The following is a 13,609-nucleotide window of genomic DNA, read 5'->3' as shown; positions in this document are numbered from 1 at the left end:
CAGGTGACAGGATATTTTCGTGATTGTCGGTACATCATATCCCCGCAGCCATCATTCAAATGTGATAAACAGCACTGATAGTGGATATGAGTCTATATATCTTTTGAATCCCGAATAATAATTCGAATAATATTGGAGGATCAGTGTATATAAAGTGCGAATCCAGTCAGTTTATTTTCACTTTTGTATGCGAGTATGTTCATTGTACATGTAGAATAAAGGATCATGGGAAAACTTTATTTGTTTACGCTTTGAAAATACCAAAATAATTGATTTGAAACTAAATTTTAACACATTTTTATTATGATGTGTCTTTTTAATGTAAAATAACAGTATTAAAGTTCAAATATGTGTAATAAAAGCAACATAAAATAGAATATCAGTTATTAAAAGCGAGCCATTTTCACTATAGATGCGATGAATTATCACTGTATGGCATTCATTTCTGATGTAGAATTTTCGAAAATGCGATGAATTTTTATTGTAGATTAATGTAATAAATAGACTTGCAACAAATGAAAAACTTATTTGATTACTTTAATATTTATATCTATTTATAACTTGTATATGTCTATAGAAACTGGCTGGCCATTTATACATTTTCCCACAGTATTGACATGTGTGAACTGTAAACTGAAATGTTTCCCCGCAATGTTTTTTTTTCCGGTTCGTATATTGCTATGATGTCGTTATCGTCTGCGTCGTCCGAAGACCCATTTGGTTTCCGATCAACTTTAATTTAAGTAAATGGATCTATATAAATTTTAAAGAAGGTTCAATACCACAAAAGGAAGGTTGGGATAATGTTGGGGATGATGGTTCCAATCGTTTACGAAAAAGGGGCATAAAAGAAGCATGTTTTTAGTTTTAGGATAAATACTTGTGTATAAGAATTTTGATTGTTCTGAAATTGTACCACAGTGTTCAATACCACAAGTAGAATGTTAGGTTTCATTTTGGGGTTATGGTACTAACAGTTTAGGAATGAAGGAACAAAAAGGGACAAAAAACAATCATGTTTGTAGTTTCCGGATAATTACTTGTATGTACGTTTTTGGATCTTTTTCGCATTATCACAAATGGAAGACTGGGATTTTGTTCGGGGATAATTGCCCCAAACATGCAGAAATTAGGGGCAAAAGAAATGGCAAAACAAACATTTTTTCTAGTTTCTAGACAATATCTTGTGTTCAAGTGTATGGACCTCTCTAAAATTGTACTGCAAGGTTCATTACCAGAAAGGAAAGACTGGGATTTGGTTTGATGGTTATTTATCCTAGAAGGAAAACAAAATGTTATGGGCGCGAAGAAACCTTCAGTTGCACAGTATTGCGGATACGATTTAAGATCTTCGACCACATTTACCTTGTGTCAGAAACCTATATAACGTCATAAATTTGATCACAATCTAAATTCAGATAGTATCAAGCTTTAATACTATGTCCAAATTTGCCCCTACTGTTCAGGGTTCGATCTCTACGGTCAGCTAAGCATTTTTAATGTTTTACTATAAAACAAGCAGATGTGATTAAAAGTTCCTGTTGCTTTCTCCATATGGTAAGCTATGCCAGCATAGGCGTATCCAGGGGGGCCTTGGAAAAATTTGGTTGATTATATAGGGAATCACTGATGCATGACTTGAGTCCCCCCCTCCTTTTTAGGTCAGCCATCGGGCCCGCCTTACAAAAAGTTCTGGATCCGCCACTGCCCAGTTCTGCTTTTGATGTGTTTGGAACAATGAGTACAAATCAGGCTTTCTCCATGCTATCAGTTGTTATGCTTATTGAGAAGTCTTTAAATTTTAATTCACACTGGTCACATTTGTTTAACCCATTAGTGTGGATCTTCTTATGCCTGGGAAAATTAGCTACCCATTTTGTCTTCAAAGGACAATACGTGCATTGGTCTGAAGACCCCTCCTTAACCGTTTAGTTCTTTTTTCTGTGATTAATCTTCACTTGCCTCCCCTATTGTTGAGCCCCCAAATGCCTCAACATCCATATTCTGAAGGAAAGATAGTTTTTAGCTCGATTGTTGCTTGCATGTTCTTTACTGTATAAAATGAAACGACAATGTGACATATAATTATACAAAGTCATTAAAGCTTGAAATGCAAGTCAAGTTGTGTAGGGCAAACTTTATCTGTCAAAAACGTATACTGATAAAGTTGCATTGGAACATGATGTACGTGTTGTACATCTACCTTGATACTACCGCAGAGGTCGAACCCTTAACAGTTTGGGGTAAATGTACACAACATTCAAGCTAGACTTCATTTTTGAGAAAATCAAAAAAATGTTGAATTTCGGACCCTTTGGGCCTCAATGTGGACCATTTCGATAACTTGGCCCAAAATACCAAAATCCCAAATTTAAAAACACGGTAAGATTCAGCATTTCAAAGTACCCCTAATATTCAACTGTTGTTGAAATCCAAAAGAATTTATTTCTTGACAGTTTGGACCCCACAAACTTGTTAAATGGGCCAAAAATTAAAAAAATAATAATAAACCAATCATGTATGGATTCAGCCTACCAAAGAACCTCAAATTTTATTTTGGACCCTGTGGGCCAATTTAAAACCGGACCCAAAATCAAAAATCTTACTTCAAAACCTCATTGAAATTGGTCAAAAAGTGATTTATAAAAAAATATTAGAAAGTATTGTTTTTATCCCCTTTTATCCCATTCTATTTCGATAGACATGCGAGATTTTCGTATTCAGTGATAAAGTTTCAATGCATTGGATAAATATAACTACACTTTAAATAAAGATTCTGATGAATTAGAAAAAATTCTATGACATGCTTCTTCTGTTTGGTAAATAGACTCATACTCGAAATCCAATGATAAAATTTGTTTGCACATGCGTATAATGACTACTGCAGAAACATGAATTTTATCAAATTGGCATGCATTTGAAAATATTTTGCATTAATCTAAAAACACTTTCAACTTATATTATGACAACGATGTGTTTTATTTGAAATAAATATTAATTCTATTGAATTTATTGGAGTGTTCAATCAAACTTTTCATCTGAAAGTCAGCACTATCAAATCCTTTTATTGTTTGTGCAAGTCGGCTGCAGTGGGCGAACTGGTGACAAAATATTACCTCCCCTGTAAACAGTGCGCTCTTCTGACTAGAGGTAATCGGCAAAGAAAAACGGACGATGCTGTAATTGTTTAGCTTGTTAAAAATGAGCTAGCACAAACGAACTAAGATGTGTCAACATAATGTGAATATGATTACGAATCAGGTAAAATATTCATTGTTAAGTTTATCACCTCATTGTATCATCATATGATAGGTAAATGCGTGAATTTTTGATTTTCAGTGTCGTTAGGGTTCAAACTTGTAATCATGCCATCCTTTCATTATTTTTTTTAAAATACTATCCAATGGTCGGAACACCTTGATTTTCTCACAATTTGTAAAGTTGATTATGTTGCATGATATATATTTTTATCGGTGGAAAAAATTGATATGCAGCAAAGATTGGCAGTTTTTAATTTGTGTTGCCATGTGAAATAAAGGGAAGTAAATTAAAGTAAAAGAAGGCGCGCTTTTTCAAATAGTAAAACAATTTAATTCAGATGCATAGTATTTTGTCAAATGATAAAGAATATCGTAGAAACTTGCTAGAAATTCATCTAATTTATAAAAGATATACAACATGACACACTGAAATCTGAAAAGGGGTAAAACCACCATACCTTGAACAAATTCAGTAAAAAAAAAAGGGGGGGGGGAATGCTACGAAATTTAGATTTTATTTATTTGTTGTCGACAGCCAAAAGATGATTTGACATGCAACTAACCACTTTTTCAATTTCCTTGTAAAGTAAAATTGGCATTTTTTGGGGTCTCTGTTCATTGTGGTCTAATATTTTCAGGTTCTCTTTGGATTACCAAATAATATTATAATCATCTAATTGAATGTTCAAATTATTTTGCAGCGATGGTCTGTATGGAAGGAAAACTGTCATAAAACCCAACAGTTCCGGATGGCCCTTTAAACTAATTGCTTAACATCAATAGCGATGTAAGATTCAAGTGTTTGATTTAGCACAAGTTTAGCCAGGTTTTCCTTGTAATTGTGACAGAAAATCCACTAGACAGTGTCTGGCATTGAAAGGATATCAAACGGATGTTTTATGGAATGATTCTCGTATATATGGCAATCATATGCATAGGAATGTGGAGCTAGTCTCTTTCATGCAGCAATTTTTAATTTCCAATATAAACTCCGAAAAGACAAGAGCATAGAAATGTATACCAATGAGAAACATTCTTTGTGAATAAAATCATTCCAAAACTTAAATGTGTCATTAGTGTTGCATTATTTATCAGTAGAGATAATCAGATTCCAGTAAGATTGCCAAACTGAAGGTTTTTGTTGGTAATGTTTTGTAAATCTTAGTTGTTTTGACAAGCTGGGCTGTGCAGGTTGCCCGGCTGTCCCTTTCAGTGTGAGACAATATTTTGTTTATTGTAAACAAAATCACTGATTCAAGACTGGAGCGGGCCCCTTTTAGACAGTTAGTGCGAATCCCTTAGGTTTCAACCATTACATGCAATACGGGGGGAGGGGGAATATTTTTTTTACCGAGTCAAACATTATTCCTAATAATAATACATTGAGATTTAACATATAATTTGCTATATGTAGTGTTTATATTAAAGTATTGCCAACAAAATTCATTAAATTTGGGATCATAATATTGTTTAAGAAAAACCCTAACCCCTCCCCTGTACATCATAAAAGTATATAATCTTCTTTAACACACGTGCATGGTTAATTCGGATCACATATTTTCTATTCCGATATTATAAGAATTCGAAGGTTCATATCATTTGCAATATCATGCAAAAAATTTCTGGGATTTTTTTTTACTATCAACGTTGAACCTCGAGGTTATACACATTGTAGTAAAAAAAATCCAATAAAAACGTTGAATGTAAATGATATGCACCTTTAAAATCTTATATTGTAGGACTCATGTTGTTCAAACATAATGTGTTGATCAATTATGTTATGATGATTTTGATAAACTTCACATTAGTTAATCTTTCACGTATATTGATTACATTATATCGAGTTGTCCCAACGATTTACTTGTCGGTGTGCTCGATCATACGAATTTACCGAAATTCATATAGACAAAATGACACAACTTTGAAAAATTCTTGTGACGAAACTACATTTCGGAACACGTTAAAAATTGGATACTCAGAAAGCTACATTATTAACTTTAAGGTTTGATATATATTTTTTTCAAAAAAAAAAGAAAAATATGCAGTCAAATCTGGCAGTTTTTTACACACCCCTATGTTGAACAATAGGTTGTTCAATTAACGGCATGTTTGGCAATAAAAAAATCATATATTAACAAATTTAGCTTTAACATATACTTTATTTATAGTGGTTGTATAAAAGTTAGATAATGGTTTTGTGTTTTAAGAGATATTCATCCCTATGCATATCGGTTTTTATGCGTAAATTGTCTCTCCTGTTTTTATACCTTTTCTATCTCTTTCATAAGAAGAGTGACTTTTCTATTGTTCTAGTGTCACTGGAAATTCCACTGTGAATTTGGAATTTAATGCATAAAAATTAATAAAATTAGTACAGTGAAAATGCACCACATATACAATACTATGATCGCTCTACAGTGAAAATGAAAGTAAAGTATCATTACAGTGAAAATGGTATTTCAGGATCCGCACTTTACATACACTGAGGATCTTGATTTCAAAATCAATTACCATTCTGATCTTCGTTTTTGTACACACGGCTCTTATACCATGTCGAGGAAACAATTTTAATGATAAGCTGGGATACTTTACTCCTGCATAATAAAAGATAAAACACTATTTATTTCACTTGCTGAAAGGAGGTTTGAAATATATTTTAGATCAATAAAATTCACAACTCTTCAAGGCATAGCACGATGTTCTAGGGCGAACGAATGTCGCCTTGTGTTTATTCTCTGCTTTCTTTGATATCCAGAAGGATCAGGTGTATTTTTTACTCTCATGGATTATATTGTATATCAATTATTTAATAATGAATGCATTCATCCTTTTTTTCCTTCTATTTTGATTATACACCCGTAACAAGCCAAAGCAATGATATTTACCATGATTTCAATATTTATACCAGTTGAAACAATTCAAAATCAGCGGTTCGTCATGCAAAATTTACACGATGTTCAGATGGGAATATGATGTTTTGTTCAATACCACATAGGATTGTCCCAAACAACCAAATGTATTAAATGCGGAGCAGAGGAGAGGACAATTTTAGAAATTTCAATTACCTAAATACCCCATGGCACTTTAATAGCTCAATGAAACGCTTAAATTATGTACTTTTAGAAAATATGTGTCTTAAATAAAAAGCTAGTTGATTCAACAGAAACTAATACACAACAATACAAAAACAGTATAAAAAAACACAAGGCTTCAAAATTATAAAATGAACAAGAAATGAGCTTGAAAATGACTAGTAATGACCTTTGAATTTGCTAAATTGCTTAATGTGGGCCTATAACTGCAAACCACAACAGTGTCGGTTAATGTGTGGCAAATATCCGGACTTTAAATCCAAATTAAAAGCAGATATTTAGCCAAATAATTAGCTTTCTACGAATTTACTTCAAAAAGTAAATCGGGTCGATTGAAGTATTATACTGCGGCTTTACTGTTACATCTTTAGAATACACCTGTACTGCAAGTGCAAATAATGCTTGTTTAAAAACGATAAATTTGCAGTGCAATTTTTAACCATTTTCAGGTGCCTATTGTTCTACACATAGGACTACTTAAAATGCCCTTTGAGTGTTTGAAGTTCAAGAGTAATCGTATTTACCAATTTAGTTCAAAAATAATTTTAGAAGGGGTTAGTTATGAGAACTGTCAACTACAACCACAGTTGGGTATTTGTTTCAAGATGGGTAAGGTCAGTTCAGACTGTTTTTAATATCATTGGAACCACATTTGATATTAAGAAGAAACATTTTCTGAAGCTGAATAATTGATAGACAATTAAAGCCGTTAAAATTCCATGAGGTATATTGGTTATTTAATTATTTAAACTCGTAATCTAAATAAATATAAAAAAGAAAATGTGGTTTGATTGCCAATGAGACCTCTCCACAAGAGACCAAAATGACATAGAACTTAACAACTTAGGTCACCGTACGGCCTTCAACAATGAGCAAAGCCCATACCGCATAGTCAGCTATAAAAGGCTCCGAAATGACAATGTAAAACAATTCAAACGAGAAAATAACGGAATTATTTATATAAAAAAATTAACGAAAAACAAATATGTAACACAAAAACAAACGACAACCACTAAATTACAGGCTCCTGACTTGAGACAGACGCATACATAAATAATGTGGTGGGGTTAAACGTGTTAGCGGGATCCAAACCCTTCCCTTAACCTGGGACAGTGGTATAACAGTACACCATACGAACGAACTGTATAAAAAAGGCAAGATAAGTATACAACTGTTTATAAACCGACTTGTTCAACATTCGACGCTCCACTATAAACCGTTTTTATTTTAAAATGCGTACCATTAACAAAAAAAAAAAAAACCAACCCTAATACCGCCCTCTTTCTGACATGTACCAGTCAATGAACTAATACACAAGGAAAGCACAAGGGTTTGATTATTTGTTTTTTAAATTGTACATATGTTCTTACTTTATGTGTATTCATGTCATATTATCCCCGTTATAACTAGAATTGATATGTTTGTACAATAAACTATGCAGACATGTATCTTTTGAAAAAATCCATAGTTGAAATATATAGACTGGAAATAGTACAAAAACTGTACGAGGATCCCCGGGTGTATCATCAGCTCAGTAGTCAGTGACATGGTTTAACAAACTTAACTAAAATTGTCCGTTAATAAATTTTGAAATTATTATGAAACTAAGATTTCAACTCCTTCTGGTAAAGTTGACTTTAGATGAATTTGGCTATTTATTTGAGATATTTTTTACCTATAGCTCTTCAACGATTTTCGGTACTTATCTATCTTCGGATTTCAAATGTTTGGCTTTGAGCGTTCCTGATGAAGATAAATCCAGATAAGCGCTTCGGACGCAAGAAATTATTAAACGTGTTGCTTTTAATTTTCTAAGCATATGCATCTATAATCCGATCCTTTAAATGTCAGCTGATAAATATTTAAAGCGCTGGATAACAGGAATTTATCGGATGAACAAAAATCATGTTTTATTTCGACGTAAAGACCTGATGGAATAAATGATAAAAGTTTATTGTTCCATTCTTGTTGTTCTGATTTACAAAATTGAATAAATTAAAACAGCGCCAATTAATCCATGTAAACGTACTATGATTTGTTTTATTTACACAAAAAGCCAAATGGTCATAAATAAAGCGCTATTTCGTAAACAGATAGATACATTCTCGTCTAGTATTACGTACATCCTGCTTAAACTACTATTTTGTTCAGTGTTCACTATAACTTGACCAAAATTCTTTGTAAATTTGAAACCATTCATTAATATTCGAATTTGATATAGGTATTGTCCTTACTCAAAAATTAACACAAAACTTATAAGATTTAAAAAAAAGGGACATTCAATGTGTAGATATAATAGAATCCCAGTCAAGTAAGCTCAACCAACAAAGAACTATCAAAGACATACTTTGCTATCATCTATATATTTGTTCTCTTCCATAAAGGTGCTTACCCTCATCTTTGTTAGCTATTATAATTTTGTTGACATGCACATCAATTGTATGGTCATTTTTATAAGTAAACTGTTTACAAAAATATGAATTATTCCAAGGATTTTCTTATCCCAGGCATAGATTACCGTAGCCGTATTTGGTAAAACATTTTTGAATTTTGGGTCCTCAATGCGTTTAAACTTTATACTTGTTTGGCTTTCTAACTATTTTGATCCGAGCGTCACTGATGAGTCTTATGTAGACGAAACACGCGTCTGGCGTAATAAACTATAAGCCTGGTACCTTAGTTAACTAATTACGTAAAGGTAACTCTTTTCATGAGAAAAATTTCCCGAGAAGCATATCATCAGAGTATATGAACTATTTGATACTATATTATAACATAAAATATTGATTAACGATATGAAATGTAATATTGGAGAACGAATCAAATTGCTTTATTTAAGTGGTTTGGTCATTGATCATATTTTGTAGGTTTAAAACACACTTTCTTGGTACTCTTTACTTACTCTTATATAGAATCGTTAACATACACATTGAACAAAAAGATCAGTTTGAGTTTGCTGAAAATGTTTTACTTTATTTTTGTAATATGCATTCACTTTCCGCGCATTATTGCAGCAACAACACTTGGTACTGACATCGCAAGTTTATATGAAACTTTATTTGAAACCCAGAAATATATGAAGGTGGTGCGTCCGAGTATCGACCAGACTTTTTCTACGTTGGTAACCATAGACTTGCACGTTATTGGAATAAACGGAATAGATGAACTGTCCCAAAAGCTTGCAACGACGGCTTATTTGTCTGTTCACTGGTTGGACCAATACTTGACATGGATACCAATGTTCTACGGTAATGCAGATTACATTAAAGTACCTCAGGATGATGTGTGGAAACCAGACCTTACTTTGAAAAACGGATTCACCAAACTGACAGAACTTGGAAGCTCAGTAATATATGTTGACGTTCAGAGTACCGGACATGTGTCTTGGTATCCATTTGAAGTATTTGAAAGTAAATGTGAAATAGACATAACATATTTTCCTTTTGACAGACAAGCATGTAATCTTATATTTGTGGCATGGTCAACTAAAGATCTCTCGATTGAAGTAAAATTAGGAAGCAAAGGTGTTGTTTTACAGGATTATGCTGATGACAATGCCGAGTGGACAATTATATCGACTTCAGCATCTCAATTGTCTTCAGATTCGGTACCAAAAGTTACATTTACATTAAATCTCCAACGAAACGCTGGATTCTATGTCACAAACATTATCGTTCCTGTTATTCTCCTTGGTATTCTGAACTTTTTCACATTTGTACTTCCGGCAGACAGTGGTGAAAAGATGGGATATTCTATAACCGTATTTTTAGCGTTTACTGTTTTCCTGACAATTGTGAGTTCAGAGCTACCGAAAACATCTGGTTCAATGTTAGGATACTATCTGATTTTTCAGCTAGGAATGGGTATATTTGTAGTATGTGCAACTGCCGTAGAACTGAGACTTCATCACAAGAAAAGCCCTGTCCCAAATATCATCAGACAAATGGTTAAATGTCATTGCAAGTTTAAAGGCGTTGATGTGTGTAAATCGGGGAATTGCAATGAAAACAGAAATGAAGTCGAACCTTTTGACAAGGAACGGATGTCGGAAGAGGATATAAACTGGATTGATGTTACTTCTCTCTTAGATTTTGTTCTGTTTTGGTTTTCCTTTGCACTGAATCTGATTGTAACTACCACAATCATAGCCATCCTTGTATCAAAATAATCGAGAAAAGATTAAGAATGTATTTTATATGCTTATTGATTCAATATGTTAATTCTATTCTTCTGTTCTATCCAATGGGATATTTATATGAGTTATATAAATAACTAGATGTGTGACTTCTTTGTTTTAAATTCTTAAATTATATGACACACATTTTAAATAAAAAATGTAATAAAATAATTACAGTTTCTATATTTGTTTATTCCCTGATTTGATGGAAATATATGAAGAAACCAAAGTAATTTTTATGAATGAAAATTATTCATTAGATAGTAATTGTGACATACGATGTGACGTTCCTATATCATATACGTTTTTAATAATCAGTTGATATTTTTTAATTTCTTATATTGTGCTGTTGCAACAGTGTCCCATGTTAGGGTTGGGTTTGAGCGCTTACAAACAGGTTCGACCAATCATTTTATGTACATGTTAGCCACGTCAGGAGTCTGTAGTTCAGTTGTTGTCGTTTGATTATGTCTGTCAAATATGTTTCTCGCAAATTGTTTCGTTTTAATTTAGGCCGTTAAATTTTCTAAATTTAATTGTTTCATATTTTCATGTCGGGGTCTACTATTTTGAATGATTCTTTCTCCTTGTTGAAGGCCGTTTAATTGCCTGTTTTTCTTGCATCGACTTCATGGGAATTTTGGTGAATAGTTGTATCATTGGAAACCACATCTCTTTATTTTCATGTAAAAAGTATAGCGGTCGAAACTGAATGGCGACAGGGTTTTGTCATTCGTTTAAGGGACCTGTTAGTACTAACATAATTGATAATATAAGTATATACGCGATCTAAGTGGTTGTGTTTGTCTGATGATGCTAACGCCTGACTATTAAGAAATTCCGAGCTACCTTTCTTTTAAATTTATGAACCTCTAGGTAAACCTCTTACTTTTATGACAGTCGCATAGACATCAATAATATTGACAAAAATGTGAGAACAAACCAAACAGACATAATTGGTAAAAGTGTCAAAAATAGGGTTACAGCAGTCAAAATTGTATCATAATCTTAATCACTGTACAAACTTACAAATATGTTAACAAAGGGAAACAAAATGGCTAATAAATAAATTACAGTAACAAACACAAATAGTATCAAAAGTTGCCTCTTCCTTTAAAAAGCAGACTCACTGCAAACTTTAAGACAACAACAGGGACCATCATTATAAAGCGTAACAGAGTAAAAATAATATTATACAAAAAAACCCGAACTCCAAACCGGAAAGTCTTTTTTTTAAATGGCAAAATCAAAAGTGCAAACACATTTAGCGAATTGAAAACATTTGTTATATTTCTGACTTGGTACAGGTATTTACTTGTGTAGAAAAAAAGATGGAATGCTCTTCAACTTCGTACTTTATTTGGACTTTTAAATATTTATTGATTCAAGCGTCACTGATTCGTCTTTTGTAGACGAAACGCGCGTCTAGCGTAAATATAAAATTTTAATCCAGGTATCTATGATGAGTTTACTTAACATGGTTTTATAGCATATAATTCTATTATATTGACAACAATAAGTGAGTTAAACAAACAGACACAGTAGAAAATGTGTGTAAAGCAGTAAATATTGCGTTATAATCTTAATCACCAAAAAACAAATAACTGTTCAACAAAGAAACACAAAATTGCATTATCGAACAAAAGGCTAATAATCCTAGTCAATGACGGAAAACAATGACCTGAAATATGCGACCATACTCCATTTAAAGCTCCCGAATAAAAGAGGGGTGATAGATACCAGTGAACAATCAAACTGATAGATCGAAAATAAACTGACAACGCCATGGCTTAAAAAAAGAGACAAATAATAGTACTCAAGACACAACATAGAAAACTAGAGACTAAGTAATACGAACCGCACAAAAAACTAGGAGTGATCTCAGGTGCTCCGGGAGGGTAAGCAGAGCGACGTGAGATTTTTTTAAGGCAGTTACGTGTGAATCGACCAGATTAGTCGGGAAGACTGCATAGCCATTTCAATAGACAAATTGACTTAAAGCATTTGATTAACTACCGTATATAAAGAAGTAATCTCAAATATTTATTGTCTAAAAAAATGGGATCACACATCTCAAACACGAGGAATGTTTTAATGACTTAGCTCGAGAGAAAATATCTTTTTTTGGAATACTAGTTTAAATAAAAAGAAAGGATATTGGGTACAAACAATAAGCAAAAGAACAGCTTTTTGTCATCAAAAAAGTAAAATATTTTTTTATTTTTTTTATTTTGCCATTTGTAGTAGGGACTTTCCATTTATCTTCCGCGGAGTTTGGATTTTTGTTAATTCATTTTTTAAAACAAAATAATTTCAAAAAATGTATAAAATGTTGAAAATAAGTAATTAAATAAACTGTACCATTTTCTGCACTAGATGAGCAATGTCTCTTCAGTGTTTCTCGAAGCAAAATATTTGAAAGTCCAAAGCTTGACAAAAGGACAAAGAGCTATAAACCAAAAAGGACAAACACGTATTGCAAAACCCGGACAAGTAATCAGAGCTTTGCATTAGGGAGAAACATTATTTGGCACAACATTTTGGAATTTTGGACCCTCAATGCTCTTCAACTTTGTTCTTGTTTGGCTTTATAACTATTTTGATATGAGCGTCACCGATGAGTCTTATGTAGACGACACTCGTGTCTGGCGTACTAAATTATAATCATGGTACCTTTGCTAACTAATTAGATAATTTCAAAGATTTTGAAACACCAAATCTCAATAATAAAAAATTGTTTTTTTCATTCGGTATTGGCTTCTAAAATATGCGAGTAGTTTTGATATTAAATGAAAGATTAACGACTGTAAATCACCACAGATACCTTGTTGAAAGCTCAAATAAAAGATGAAATAAATACTAAATTGAAATAGGAGGGCATATTTTGTCTGTTTATTTTATTTCAGAAGTATTTGTTTTAAGGAAATAGCAAAAAAAAAAAAAAAAAAACCAACGAAAATATATTATAAAGTTTTTCATTTTTCTGCACAAATTAGGATGAGTTATTCTGTTAAAAGAAATGACTGTCACTTTTTTTTTTATTAACTTAAGCATAATAGTTATGAATGCTTGAATGTAAC

At 32.5% G+C, this 13,609-nt stretch overlaps 1 protein-coding gene across 1 annotated transcript; it reads left to right on the top strand.

Moving 5' to 3' along the window:
- The first annotated feature begins 9,394 nt into the window (after positions 1-9,394).
- On the top strand, positions 9,395-10,647 carry LOC139514906 (neuronal acetylcholine receptor subunit alpha-10-like). Its single transcript, XM_071304495.1, has one exon. The coding sequence runs from the start codon at positions 9,429-9,431 to the stop codon at positions 10,518-10,520; it is 1,092 nt and encodes a 363-aa protein (XP_071160596.1). The 5' UTR covers positions 9,395-9,428; the 3' UTR covers positions 10,521-10,647.
- The last annotated feature ends 2,962 nt before the right edge of the window (positions 10,648-13,609 follow it).

This window comes from Mytilus edulis, chromosome 3, assembly GCF_963676685.1.
Source record: "Mytilus edulis chromosome 3, xbMytEdul2.2, whole genome shotgun sequence".
Lineage (NCBI taxonomy): Eukaryota > Metazoa > Mollusca > Bivalvia > Mytilida > Mytilidae > Mytilus > Mytilus edulis.
This window is presented reverse-complemented; position numbering and strand designations above follow the sequence as displayed.